This window comes from Corella eumyota, chromosome 4 (genome assembly GCF_963082875.1).
Source record: "Corella eumyota chromosome 4, kaCorEumy4.1, whole genome shotgun sequence".
Taxonomy (NCBI): domain Eukaryota; kingdom Metazoa; phylum Chordata; class Ascidiacea; order Phlebobranchia; family Corellidae; genus Corella; species Corella eumyota.
The window spans coordinates 15,285,674-15,299,876 of record NC_137493.1 but is presented as its reverse complement, the minus strand read 5'-3'; the positions used below and the strand labels follow the sequence as shown (position 1 = coordinate 15,299,876).

Sequence of the window (14,203 nt, the reverse complement as noted above, 5' to 3'; positions counted from 1 at the left end):
AATGGCCTTATTCATTTTTTTACTTACATATTTCTTTATTTATTTATTGTAAAAACCTTTATAAATTTCTTCTAAAAATTCACAACTTAATAGATTATACTTTAAAACAAAATAAAAAACAAATATTATGATTTTTCTAATAAAGTTTTCTACAAGGTATTTGTAGTGGTTTCAGATTGAGGGCCAAAAGAAGAAAGCCATTTGAATACAATTTTTCGTTGTCTAAAGCAATTCAGATAAAATAAAACAAATCCCTAAAAAGTAATAAAAATGTTGTTAAAGAAAAATTAATACCCAATATTTTATTAAATTTAATATGCATTAAAAATTATAATAATATTAGGTATTGCATTTTTGCAACTAACATTAGTCTAAATCCAATAAAAACATAAAATAGTAATACCTGAAGTGATACAAAAATGGTAAACATAGAACTCATTATTCTTTGATAAACCAGGTCAGGTGATATAAGCAACAAATAAGCAAAAATCCAACTCAATCCCATAGTAATACCAATCAAAACTGCCATACCTAACTGCTGCCAGCAATCCTTTTTCTCTGACAACGAGTTGATCTAAAAAATAAATTTCAGTTCAATATTTAGCCTATTAAAATCCACATGAATTCAATATACATATTTAAAAAAACTTACTTCAGAAAATCTAACTGATAAAGACCTAAGAACTGAAATAAATAGAATGATGTTGAATATAAGCATTAGGCCAATAGGTAAGAGCACTCCTAGCTCAAGAGAATACCCATGTAGCCAGCACATTCTTGGCGACCTATAATGTGAGACTGGGAAATCTGTATAAAAAGAACCAAAATTCAAGATTTATATATTAAAAAACTTAGCCAAGAAAAATTTTAAAATATGTGCTTGTATGACCCTCTAAAACTAAAAAATTGACTACTTACAGAACTGTGACAGTAGAAACAGCATAGGCTAGTTTTTTAATTTTAAAATTATTTAACTGGGCCTAAAATCTTACTTCCAATCAATAATAAAAATATATTTTACCTTCAATATCAAATATTGGTTGTGTTTTATCCAAGTAAAACAGGGTTAACCCAACATTAAGAATAACAACCACAAATGGACTAAAATATCCAGTAATCACCATTTTTGTAATAGATAATCTGCTGCCACCAAAAATCTGTACAATATAATTTTTTTATTAAGATGTTAACAGTAAATAGGCTATATCTTATTTTATCATAAAAATATCATGTATAACTATTAGTTGCTAGTATATTATGCTGATTTGATAAAAAAATAAACAAATGTTAACCCTTGACAAGTCTTCAAACATTTTGTATGAATTCATTGTTATCCAAGCCCAGGAACAAAGAAGTTCATACTGAATTAAAGCTGCAATATAGTTACAGACAGGATAGTTAACTGCACCAATTCCAAATGTTGTTAATAGATAAAGAACAATTAAGTTACCACAGATATTAGCATTCACAAAAGTTATTTTACGCCTCCGTAATTCTCTAAAAAAATGTTAATGTTTTTTTGATGAAATGATTGAGATAATTATTACATAAAAACTATTAGATGTGTAAAACAAAAATTTAGATTAGAACATCAAATGCTTACGGCACAACTAATATATTAAACAGAGTCAACATGAGCAATATCAGAGTAATTGCCATCCCAACGTAACTAATCACAGTAAGAGAAACATTTGTAAGGACCTCATCTGTGCTCTAAAAATTATTTACAAATTAGGAGTAAATAAAAAATATAGACGTAAAATTACTATAAGCCTTTGTAGAAGCCTAGATTATTATATAAACCTATATTAATCCTTAAAACAAAGCATAATAAAAACATTACGATAAGCAGTGCAAAAGTTCCAAATGCATAGCACTGACAAGTTGGCATGGATCGATTTTTTACTAACTCACAAGTGGATATTGACCAATGTCCTTGTGCCCAACTACCACAATGTACATTGGATATAACTCGCTAAAAATAAAAGAAATTTTAGAAATAAAATTGGGAAAAAGAAAAATCCCAATTATTATTTTACATTTTTAAACAGAAGAGTTTTAAAAATTATTTTAAATCATTCTATTTTTTATGTTTTCCTTTTTAGTTGCTTACCTTTAGTGGGTTATCAGGTGGGTGAGTTTCTTTTAATATTTTTGAATTATTAAAAACAAGAGTGATTGGGGTTGAAAAGTTATCTCTTGTCATTGGTATTGCATTAATTGACAAAATCTTAGTAAAAAAAATTTGGATTTTAAAATTCCTTTTTAGGTCTAAAAATAACTAGGTAAAAGATATTATTAGGAACTAATTTATATATTTTAAATTATTTGATCAATTAAACATAACTTGCTAGATTAATTAATCTAACTATGATGGTAAAATTTTCTTGAAACATTTATAACATTTACCTGGCTTGGATTATACATTGATGGAAATAATTTATCGTTGTCAAACAGCAAAAACTTGACAGCTAGCTCAGTAGCATTTTGCTGGGATGACACATTTTCTTGTAAATTAAGATTGTCTAAAATAGTGCCTGGAACTGTTACAGAAAGAGGTGAACTCATTGCTGATGAAACATTAAAATTGGAATCAGAGAAAAGCTGACCAGTGTAATGTAAATCAGCATAAGATTGGTTGTCTGTTTGTTTGAATGTTGGGGAAATTTCCTGCAAAATTAAACTAACTTAATTAAGATTTTTTATTAGATTGATAATATTTTAAGTTTTTAACATTTTTTTGTATATATCTTTATCCTTGATGTGGGAAAGTCGAATGCGCGACTTAAACATAAAGAAACTTACTCCGACCCAGTCTTGAGTTGCCTGTAGCAGTTTGGAATGTTATATAGATTATAATTGCCCGGTAATTATGCTGCTGATTAAGTGCTGGCTCAGCAGGAGTTCATACCGTTTATAGCGCCTGACTCAAGGGTGCTACAGCATGAGATCAGTGGGGATTGAACCCACGACTTTATGTGTGGTGTAGCAAGTGTTCCTACCACTACACCACGCTGCCGGTAAACATATTTTCTTCGGATGAAAAAGTGTTTTCTTTTTTAAGATTTTTGTTTTTATTAATTTTGTTACCTGTAGCAAAAAGTTGGTTAAAGAAATTTGGTTCATTAAAAAATCATCATAAGCTCCTGAGAAAGCGACTAAATCTAACGCCCCTCTAAGGTCCTGTGTTACGTTAGGGTTTTCCTCAAAACTACGTTTACAACAGATTGTTAAGAATACTAAGAATCAATTCTGTAATCTAATATATTTTTAGTTGCTTACCTAGGCATTGATTCACTTGCATTAATAAGATTGTTAATTCCATAGAACACATTCATTAAAGTTATATCAGAAGAAATTATAGGAGGTTTAATGTCAGCACTTCGACCAAACTAAAAATAAAAAAATATAAATGAAAATTACTTAAAAAAAACTCTTAATAACAGAAACTACAATATAGGCCTAATAAATTTATATAATGTATTATTTTTTTGATGTGGAAAGATTAACCTAACAGAAATATATTCTGTTATACTAACACGGTATTGCCCTTGGTAGTTTTGCATATTGCTGCAATTAAATGTTATATTAGTTTGTGTTTTATTACCTCGTCTGTAAAAGGTAAATCTCTTGCAACTGCATAGAGCGCTGAAGTGGCTTCTGAAAGCTCAGTTGGGCTTTGGATTGCTTTGGTAACCAATCCTAGTTGATTTATGCTGATTGATGTTCTTGTTAGAGATTTTACCTAAGGCCATTTAAGAAAATAAAATACTTGCTATTAAGCCAGTTTATACAACATAACTAATAAAAAGTAATGTTATATTTGGTTAAGCTTTAATACAAAAAAATTAAATAAAATGATTTTACTTCTGTAAATACTTGCTTAGAGTCTTTCAAACAAGATAATGTGGTGAATTTTGATGCAAAGTCAATATTACAATATCTAGAAGCCAAAGGTCTACCTGGATTACAACATATTCAAAACTAAGATTGTAAAATCTTGGTGTGTAATGTTAGTATATCATTTATATTAAACTTTAAAGTGATAAAAAAATAAAAAAAATTTTGGCAAATTTGTACATCAAGTTGAGATACCGTTTGGGCATTTGTTATCGCTGTATGTAAGGCTTCCTTTATAGCCAGCAGGGAACGAAATACTTGTATTTGTTTGTGGGTCATCCCAAACTAAAGCTGGACATTGTCCACTAAGCAATGCATCATAACCTTTCATAAAACAAATGTTATTAAACACTAATTTTTTTAACTGGTATGAATAATTTTTTTGTTACTTATATTTAATATAGTTTGGATTAAAACAAACCTGCTACTGCAAAATTCAAGACCACCAAAATTTTTAAAGCTTTTATTAACAACATTACTTATATTTAAAGAAAGTCAATAAATTCTATTTAACTTTAATGCAAACTTATTACTCGACTGCTTTTTAGTTTATTTTATTGTATTTGCTTTACAAAATCATGTCACATATAACAAATTTAAAAGCAGGGTGTAAATAGAAACAATTTAACAAATAGAAAATAAATAGAAAAGATTAATTACTATGTTTCCTGTATAGGTCTTTTTATTATTATGCAATTAATTTTTCAATGATTAATAACCTATTGTTACTTTTAATTAGAAAAAAAAGTTAAAAATCAAGAATTTTGGTGTTAATGACAAAAAAATAGGGTAAATTTACACACAAGTTATTAGATAAATGGCAGTACACATAAAAATAAAACATTGGTTGTGTGGAATAATAAACTCAATAATTTTCAAATATCCTATGACCTTTTAGACTTTGCTTATTTGCATTTATATTATTTGTAATATTAGTTTTTATTCTCTTGAATTTTTTAATTTCTCTGTTAAAGCTTCAGCAACGTTGGATTGTCCAATAAGAGTATTAATTGCATGATTTGCTGATTCTGTAGAATTCTAAAACAAACAATTAAGTTTTATTTTATTTTCCACAAAAGGTTATACATTATATAAAATTTTTACCAATGTTTTTTTATATGAATACAAATATATAATGGCTCAGTGGTTTGGGCACAACAAAATAAGGTCCTTAGTTCTAATCGTAATGCTTTCATGCCATAGCACCCTTGACTATTATGCTTTACATGTATATATATATATATACGTTGCATCAACCTCAAAAAAAAATTGGTTAAATTTAGGGGTGCCAAAAAATAGAAAAAATCTTTGTGGAAAAAGCATTTTAAAGTGCTCAAATTTGGTTTAACTTAAGTCCAAATATTCTTAAATTTAATATTCGTAGACCATGTTAGTCTTTAACCAACAAAAGTACAAGTATTGCGTGATATAAAGTTGTTATTTTTTTAAGGTGTCAACTATAAAACAAAAGTTGGCAACATTTCAAGCATTTATAATCAAAAAAATTAAAGATTACTTACCACAGAAGCGGTTTGTTTATCAGTCAAAGTTTGTAAGGTTTGAACAGTGGATAAAATTTGTTCTTGAAATGCTGTTGCCATTTCTTTCTGCAGTTGAGCTAACTCGAGTGCTTCTTTTCTTATTTCAGCGAAATCTCCCTTCACCTGAAAGCAAAAAGATTTTATTTAAAAAGAAGAAAAAATAAATTAATTTGCTATGTAAGAAGCCCGACCACTTAAATTTAATGTTGCATTTATTACCCTGACCCAGTTTAAAGTGGACTTGCTGATTAGGTTTGGCTTAGCTGAAGTTTTTATTTAAAGCACCTTACTCAAGGGCGCTACAGCATAATAGCAGCGGGGATTAAAACCACGACTTCGCACTTAACTAAGCATTCTAGCCACTACACCACGCCACCTATATAGTTCCACAATAAAATAGAAATTAACTACCAAAAATTCAAACAATTTAGATGAAAATGTCTTGCCTCTTTTAATTTTTTTGTTAAGTTGACCTTTTCATCTTCTTGTATTTCATTGTTTTGTAGTCTGTCATTAAAACCATCCAATCTTTCATTCATTTTTCTGATACTTTCTTCAGTTTTAACATACTACAGAAAACACAAGTTAATTTACGGTATTATTTGTTGTAACCTTTTTCTTAATGTGAGAAGGAAATTTGTAAAAGGATTTAAATACTGATTTTTTGTGGATTTTTTTTTGTATATATCTCCATCCTCGATGTGGGAAAGTCGAATGCATGACTTAAACATAGAGTAACATCAGTTACTCCGACCCAGTCTCGAGTTGCCTGTGGCAGTTTGGGATATTATAGATTATAATTGCCCAATAATTATGCTGCTGATTAAGTGCTGGCTCAGCAGGAGTTCATACCGTTTATAGCCCCTTACTCAAGAGCGCTACACCATGAGATCAGTAGGGATTGAACCCACGGCCTCATGTGTGGTGTAGCAAGTGTTCTTACCACTACACCGAGCTGCCTAGCAAGTGATTTAAAATATACAATAAAAATAGCTAAGGGCCATACAAAAAAGTAGGTTGTTTAAATAGATTATTGTTTAGTTTATGTTTAATAACTTCAGTTTTTAAAAAAAGTTCTTTATTTTAAATTTTACCTTGGTATCAATGTTGTCGACCACCTTCTCCATTTCAAATAAAATTTCTTCTTTTCAAATTAAATTAAATGTAGTACTAAAATAACTAATTTTTAATATTTCTAAAAAAATGAAAATTGTTGCTAGGCTATCACAATCTCAAACAACAGAGAACAACTAGGCACAATTAAAGTTCACAAATAATAATAAAGAAATTATAAAAAATCAAACATTTATTTGTATTCGGTTTTTTCAGTTCCGTCTGTCAGAAGCTTATAGCGTTGAGCCTCCTTAAACTGTTCACTTTTGACTGTTTTTAAAACTCTTGTATAGTCGCAAAAAAGAGAACCGCCGACAGTTACTGGTAAAAACACAACGGCCATCGTAACAATCGCTTTCCGAGGAATCCCTCTCATAGTAAAGTCCAACAATGAAAATGCAAAGCCAGTGCCTATCCCATACATTAAAGGGACTCTTGCACAGTCGTTTTCTAGCAATTTGTACATATCATCAAAAACACCCATATCTAAAAGTTTGTTTGTATATCTTTAGTTTTTTTTTTTTGTATATATCTTTATCCTCGATGTGGGAAAGTCGAATGCGCGACTTAAACATAGAGTAACATCAGTCACTCCGACCCAATCTCGAGTTGCCTGTGGCAGTTTGGGATATTATAGATTATAATTGCCCGATAATTATGCTGCTGATCAAGTGCTGGCTCAGCAGAAGTTTATACCGTTTATAGCGCATTACTCAAGGGCGCTACAGCATGAAAGCAGTGGGGATTCAACCCACGACCTTATGAGTGGTGTAGCAAGTGTTCTTACCACTACACCACGCTGCCGGTATCTTTTTTCTAACAAATGAAAAATAACAGACAAACAGACCTAAAAAAAACACAGTTTTACAAATGAGTCATTTTTTTTAAACTTCATATCTTTTAACAGTTGCACTGCAAAAAAAAGAATTTATTAACCAAAACTTAAAATTTACTTCCCTAAACAGTACATTAATAATTGTATAATTTAAGTAATTATTAAACTAATATTACAAGTTTAATATAATTTAAAATGACAAAAACATAAACAAATTAAATATTACCTTTGTTAGTTTACTCTTTTCTTAAATATTTTTATTTATTACCGTCTTTGTTATATATTTACTTGAATATAAATATTACAATCAGTCCTTTATCTTCCACTTTTACAGCTTGTATTTTTCTCGATTTTCTTTGCCGGGCTTAGGAAAATCCCGATCCGGTAGTGGGCGACAGAGGTCAACATAACTTTAAGAATTTTTTTTATATTTAAATAAACCTTTTTAAGATTTGTAAAGTTTAAAGGTAGTAATACCATATGAATACTAATTTTAAAGGAATTTAATAACAGGTGTTCGTATTTTTTGTAAAGAAATTATAAAAAGTGCATAAATATTTAATGTCAACCTAGGGTAAGTCCCGTTATTTTAAGACTACGTGACTTTTATTTGTTGTTTACAAAATAGTTTGAATAAAACAATCTTTTTGAATTGTTATAACATAAAATATTAATTGTTTATTTATTGTTTTTGTAAGAATTGAAAATGCTATTAATAAGGTTTTATAGTACATGCCTTAAACAATCCTATTTAACGTTTGGAACTCGTATAAGACATAGTAAAATAACAAACCAAACTCGATATTTGAGTGATCAAATAAAGACAACTACAAACAGCAGTTTGGAGCCCCAAGTTAAAAGGTTAAATTTATTTTTCAAAATATTTTTTATTACTAAAAACTAATGACAAGTTTAACATATAAGTGAAATTTAATTAATTGGAACACTTGCTACACCACACATGAGGTCATGGGTTTAATCCCCACTGCTCTCATGCTGAAGCACCTTTAGGTAATGCTAAAAACAGTATGAACTCCTGCTGAGCCAGCATTTATTCAGGACAATAATTACCGGGCAATTATAATCTATATAAAATCACAAACTGCTAAAGGCAACTCGAGACTGGGTCAGGTTAACAGTTGTTACTCTATGTCTAGGTCGCGCATTCGACCTTCACACATGAAGGATTAAGAAATATACAAAAAAAAAATTAGTATGGCATATAAATCACTTAATGCACAAACTGTATTTCCCCTTTAAGCTTTTTAAAATTTAATATTATTACTAATTTGTATATTTAGAATTAAACAAGAGCCTCCACCTCCAAAGCGATCTAAATTGCTGCAATTTTTCATTAGACGTTTTAACATTGTATTTTTGGTTGGTTTTGGAAGCTTGATTTTGATTTGGTACCAAATTCAACTTTCACCAGAACTCCACGATCAGGATAGGTAAAAGTTTGTATTATTATTATTGCCTCGGTTGAACAAAAAACAACACTTTTTGAAGTTCCTTTACATTTTTGAATCTTAATTTTGACTTTAATTAATTTTAAGGAGAAATCACGGTGTAACTGTCACAGAACTTAGTGAGCGTTTTGGGAGAGTTTCAAAAAAGGTAGCAACGCGAGCTAGCAATACTATTTCAAATAAAATATCAGAATTAAAGGTAATTAACAACATTAAATTATTTAATCTAATTGCTGTTTTAACTGAATATTCAAAAATTTTTTGCCTTAATAAAAATTTTTTTTTAAAATAATTGCTAATCCATTGGACAACAGTTAAAAAAATTGCCGCTGTATTTATGTTACAGGGCAAAGATAATAATGAGAATTAATTCGTCATTATCCTCTGTGTGGAATGCTCTAAAACAGATAACAAAATCAAAAAATATTAATCATAAAATAGTGACCCCTGAATTAGTGACCAGTACATTATCAGTACCAAAGGTATGAAAATGTAAAATTTATATTAAATATTGTTAAAAATTTTCTTTTATGAAGATAGATTATAAGAAATTATTTTTCTTTTATAGACAATACAAGCTCCTGACTATCGACCTCATATACTTCAAAATTTAAGGCAAAATAATGAAATTGATATTAAAACACAACAAGATATTGAAAGTATGAGAAATTCTTGTCAGCTTGCCAGAGATATTCTTCAATTTGCTAAAACTTTAATAGAGGTACCTCTAAACTTTATAAATTTTTTTTTATATATCTTTATCCTTGTTGTGGGAAGGTCGAATGCGCGACCTTAACATAGTGTAACATCAGTTACTCCGACCCAGTCTCCAGTTGCCTGTGGCAGTTTGGGATATAATTATACTTCTGATTAATTGCTGGCTCAGCCGGAGTTCATACCGCTTATAGCGCCCCTACTCAAGGGTACAGCATGAAAGCAGTGGGGATTGAACCGACGACCTCATATGTGGTGTAGCAAGTGTTCTTACCACTACACCACGCTGCCGGTTATAGATGTGAAGAGTAATGAAAAGAATAATTGGTAATTTTTAGTGAAAGGTTTACAAAAGTTAAGAATATTGATATCCAATAAGTTATAGTTTTAAAGATTAATAAAATTAAATCAATTTTAAAGCCTGGAGTTACAACAGATTACATTGACCAAAAAATCCACAATGAAATTATCAAAAATGGTGCCTACCCTTCACCATTACACTACAAAGGTTTTCCCAAATCAGTTTGTACGTCGATTAATAATGTGGTCTGCCACGGAATACCTGATACTAGAAAATTAGAAGATGGCGATATAATTAACATCGATGTGTCTGTGTTTGTGCATGGTTTCCATGGTGATACATCGGACACTTTTCCAGTCGGTAAAATCGATGATAAAGCAAAAAAATTAATTGAAGTAACCCAAGGATCATTGGACTTAGCTATAAAAATATGTAAACCTGGCGCAAGAGTTGATGACATTGGTAGCACCATTGAAAAACATGTTGTACCCCATGGTTACAGTGTTTGTCAATCTTTTGTGGGCCATGGTATTGGAAGATATTTTCATGGGCCACCTTATGTCAGACATTACCGACAGCTATTTCCAGATAAACAGCCTATGTTGCCTGGTATGGTCTTTACCATTGAGCCTATTATAATGGAAGGGTCTCATGTAGTTAAAACTTTGTCTGATGGTTGGACTATTGTTTCGAAGGACAACATGCGATCTGCCCAATCCGAACATACCATTTTAATTACTGATAGTAGTCATGAAATTTTGACTTTGTAAAATAAAACTAAATTTCAGTGTTTATTTGCTCATTTATTACTTAATAAATTTAATGTTTCATTAAGTTTTGGTTAAAAATTCTTTTTAAATGGCCATCGAGTAAAAATACTGTACAACAAATATATATAACTCAATTTTAAGAGTAATTTCATAATAAGTGAGATAACAGTTATCCAACATCATATACAACACTTCACTTAAAATATTATTAGTGGGTTTAACTTTAACCAAATATATTTACAACTATATATGGCTAGGCCATAGTGAAAGTGCTTTAAAGCAAGCAATGTCACCTGACCCTAGGTATTAACAAATTAAAATACTTGGAAATAGTTTCTTTACACTGCTGTTCCCCGTTCCAAGTTCTGCTTGATCTCTGCCGTGTATTTTCCGTAGAAATGTTCCAACCTTCGGTTTTGTTTCGCATTATTCTCGTTAATGTAATCGATATCCTTTTCATCGTCATGGGTGCGTCTTCGACTGTATGGCTTCTTTTTCTTCTTTCTCTCAAGAAGATCGTTTACCATGTTATCTATGTTCTTTTTGGTATCATTCACTTGGCCTGGTAGCAAAGTGTTAAGACCAGCGTAAAACGCACTTTCTCCCATCTCTTCTTTTTTTCGATTGTACTCTTCCATGTCGGGGTTAATGTTTTTGGCAAGTTTTCGGTACAGCCGAGATCCTGCCTCATCAAAAGCTGAAAGAAAGTAATTTATATTTAAAAAACATGTAATGGACAAATAAATAAAGACTTTATAATGATATCCCAAACTGCCTATGATATCCCAAACTGCCACAGGCAACTCGAGACTGGGTCAAGTAACTGATGTAACTCTATGTTTAAGTCGTGCATTCGACTTTTCTACATCGAGGATAAAGATATATACAAAAATAAAAAAAAACAGAAAATGTATAATATTTTAATAATCATACTTGAAAAACCGGGGTCTGGGTCATGTTTTCTTTTCTTGTTTGCTTCTCTTGTTTCTGCCTCAACAGCACTCATTCCCATCAATTTTTCTCGGTCGTAATCCTTACCACTTGCATCACATTCCTTGCGTTGTGCAATCTCGTTCAGTTTGTACTCGGCACGCATTTGTCGGTTCTCCCAATTTCCGGGAAGTTTACTTTTCCTGTCTTCTTCCACGACTTCGGCCCTGTTAAGTCGGCGCGATTCTTGTCTACGTGATTTTAACTCTTTTAACCTCGCTAATCTGTCCAGAGGTTTACTTGTGCCGGGTGTTTCTTTCGTTGATTCTTCTTTTTTGCTAGCAGCATCGTTTTCCATAATTAAATTTTTGATTTTTAAGAGATTTACACTACAAAAGTTATTTCTGTTTACTTGTTACTTTTGTACGTTAGTTTATTTTCTATGACGCGCTTACGAAATGGGGATTTCCCTTTTACAGGGTGCGTAAACAAATTTCGGGTTCATTAGGATTCGGACTTAAAGGAATTAGTGTCAAATTCATGCACACTTACGTAGGTTTAAAACTGTTTTTGTCAGTTTGTTTTTAAAATAAATTAGTTAGTAATTTTGAAATTTAAATTTAAATCAATAATTTGCAAATTTTGCTTACAACAGGGAGACCAGGCGGCCCGGTAGTGTTCGGAAATCGTTGTATTTTATTTGCAGGTTAAGGGTCAATAAGTGCAATCTTAATAACTTCAGTTTGTATATTAAATTTTATATTAAATTTATTTAAAACGCACTTAGTTTTATGCCATTCAAAATATTTTAATAATTCAGTAATGGTATTTCTTTACAGAGTTAAAGTAAAGACTAAGCTACTGTGTATATAATTCTAAAATATGGTTGCTATTGATTTGGACCGTATGGTTGAGATTGCAAAAACTTGCAAATATTTACCAGAATACGACCTTAAAAGATTGTGCGATCATGTTTGTGACCTTCTACTTGAAGAATCAAATGTACAACCTGTTTCTACACCTGTCACAATCTGTGGTGACATTCATGGGCAGTTCTATGACTTGCTAGAACTGTTTAAGAATGGGGGTGAAATACCGGATACGAATTATGTCTTTATGGGAGATTTTGTGGATCGTGGATATTACAGTTTGGAGACACTCACATACTTGCTTGTACTTAAAGCCAAGTGGTCGAATAGGATTACATTGCTAAGAGGAAATCACGAAAGCAGACAAATCACACAGGTTTATGGTTTCTACGATGAGTGCCAGACTAAATATGGTAACGCAAATGCTTGGAGATACTGCACCAAAGTGTTTGATCTGTTGACCATTGCTGCTATCATTGATTCCACGATTCTTTGTGTCCATGGTGGGCTATCCCCTGACGTCAAAACTCTTGACCAAATCCGTACGATCGACAGACAACAAGAGATACCGCACAAAGGGGCGTTCTGTGATCTTGTCTGGTCTGACCCTGAAGATGTTGATACATGGGCAATATCACCCCGTGGTGCTGGTTGGTTATTTGGCGGTAAGGTCACCAATGAGTTTGTGCACCTTAATGGTCTATCTTTAATATGCCGAGCGCACCAGTTGGTCCATGAAGGTTACAAGTATATGTTTGACGAAAAATTGGTAACAGTTTGGTCTGCACCAAATTATTGTTACCGGTGTGGCAATATTGCTGCTATACTTATGGTTAATTCGAAAAATGAAAGAGAACCGAAATTGTTTCACGCTGTTCCCGATAATCAGCGCGTTATACCAGAGAGGAACACAACCCCTTATTTCCTATAAACATTTTGTGGACTTTCAAAACTTTTAACACACTGTGTCAAGGCATTAAACAAGTTTCTTACAGTTTTATTTTTTTACCTTAGTTTCCAATGTTCATGTCAGTTTTAATTTTAAATCAAAAATCAGAGCTTCAAACAAAAAACTAACAACTAACATCGAAAATTCATTTTTTTAAAATTTTTGTAGCATATTTAACATTTGCCATGTTGTTTTTTATATTGTGATGCTTATATTTAAATGTAATATAATGTAGGTGGCTTATTGCAATCACATCAATAATAGTAAACAACAATTGGCCAGCTATATTATGTGCTTATATAATTTCTTAGCCACATTAAATGTAATATTTTCATACTCACACATTGACTGTTTAGGGTTTCTTCATTTTATTATTTTTTAATGTTATTTATTCTAGAAGATAGGTTTTACTACTACAAATTAAAGCTAGTTTTTTTTTAGTGTTAAACCTATAACGCTATGGAAATGTATTATATGATTTACATTTTTTTTTAAGTTTTTTACTGAGTTAATTCTTATAGTTTATTAATTTTTTAATAGTATATGACATTAAGTTTAAAATTGTTTGTTATGTAAATGCTAAAATTACACTATTATATTTGGTTAACCTAATTTTTAAAATGAATTTGCAATAAAACTTATTTAAAAATTTTAAAACTCATTGTGAAGTTTAGAAGTTGCCATATTTGTTTAATCAATCCTGCAAAGCATTTTCTGTTTATAATAAATATAAAAACAATTATGTACATAGCTTTTAAAAAATGATTAAAACGTGTTTTACTTTTCAAGGTTAATATTTGCATATGGAATTA

At 30.7% G+C, this 14,203-nt stretch overlaps 5 protein-coding genes across 5 annotated transcripts; 2 read left to right on the top strand and 3 right to left on the bottom strand.

Moving 5' to 3' along the window:
• Positions 1–149: 149 nt before the first annotated feature.
• Positions 150–4,231, bottom strand: LOC145750940 (adhesion G protein-coupled receptor E5-like). The gene is made up of 14 exons (XM_082567010.1): positions 4,159–4,231; positions 3,880–3,962; positions 3,608–3,745; positions 3,283–3,392; positions 3,091–3,211; positions 2,410–2,670; positions 2,114–2,230; positions 1,844–1,975; positions 1,604–1,713; positions 1,293–1,497; positions 1,022–1,157; positions 653–807; positions 404–574; positions 150–254 (listed from the first exon to the last, which is right to left on the bottom strand). The coding sequence occupies exons 1-14, from the start codon at positions 4,229–4,231 to the stop codon at positions 150–152; spliced, it is 1,917 nt and encodes a 638-aa protein (XP_082423136.1).
• Positions 4,232–4,486: 255 nt separating this feature from the next.
• Positions 4,487–6,704, bottom strand: LOC145750557 (uncharacterized). Its single transcript, XM_082566624.1, has 4 exons — positions 6,536–6,704; positions 5,888–6,010; positions 5,421–5,564; positions 4,487–4,938 (listed from the first exon to the last, which is right to left on the bottom strand). The coding sequence occupies exons 1-4, from the start codon at positions 6,566–6,568 to the stop codon at positions 4,840–4,842; spliced, it is 399 nt and encodes a 132-aa protein (XP_082422750.1). The 5' UTR covers positions 6,569–6,704; the 3' UTR covers positions 4,487–4,839.
• A 2,114-nt stretch (positions 6,705–8,818) lies between these two features.
• On the top strand, positions 8,819–10,747 carry LOC145749844 (methionine aminopeptidase 1D, mitochondrial-like). The gene is made up of 5 exons (XM_082565715.1): positions 8,819–8,840; positions 8,946–9,057; positions 9,205–9,340; positions 9,427–9,579; positions 9,993–10,747. The coding sequence occupies exons 3-5, from the start codon at positions 9,218–9,220 to the stop codon at positions 10,641–10,643; spliced, it is 927 nt and encodes a 308-aa protein (XP_082421841.1). The 5' UTR covers positions 8,819–8,840; positions 8,946–9,057; positions 9,205–9,217; the 3' UTR covers positions 10,644–10,747.
• On the bottom strand, positions 10,662–12,016 carry LOC145749845 (pre-mRNA-splicing factor syf2-like). The gene is made up of 2 exons (XM_082565716.1): positions 11,577–12,016; positions 10,662–11,340 (listed from the first exon to the last, which is right to left on the bottom strand). The coding sequence occupies exons 1-2, from the start codon at positions 11,929–11,931 to the stop codon at positions 10,982–10,984; spliced, it is 714 nt and encodes a 237-aa protein (XP_082421842.1). The 5' UTR covers positions 11,932–12,016; the 3' UTR covers positions 10,662–10,981.
• Positions 12,017–12,419: 403 nt separating this feature from the next.
• LOC145751536 (serine/threonine-protein phosphatase 6 catalytic subunit) lies at positions 12,420–13,982 on the top strand. Its single transcript, XM_082567712.1, has one exon. The coding sequence runs from the start codon at positions 12,456–12,458 to the stop codon at positions 13,371–13,373; it is 918 nt and encodes a 305-aa protein (XP_082423838.1). The 5' UTR covers positions 12,420–12,455; the 3' UTR covers positions 13,374–13,982.
• The last annotated feature ends 221 nt before the right edge of the window (positions 13,983–14,203 follow it).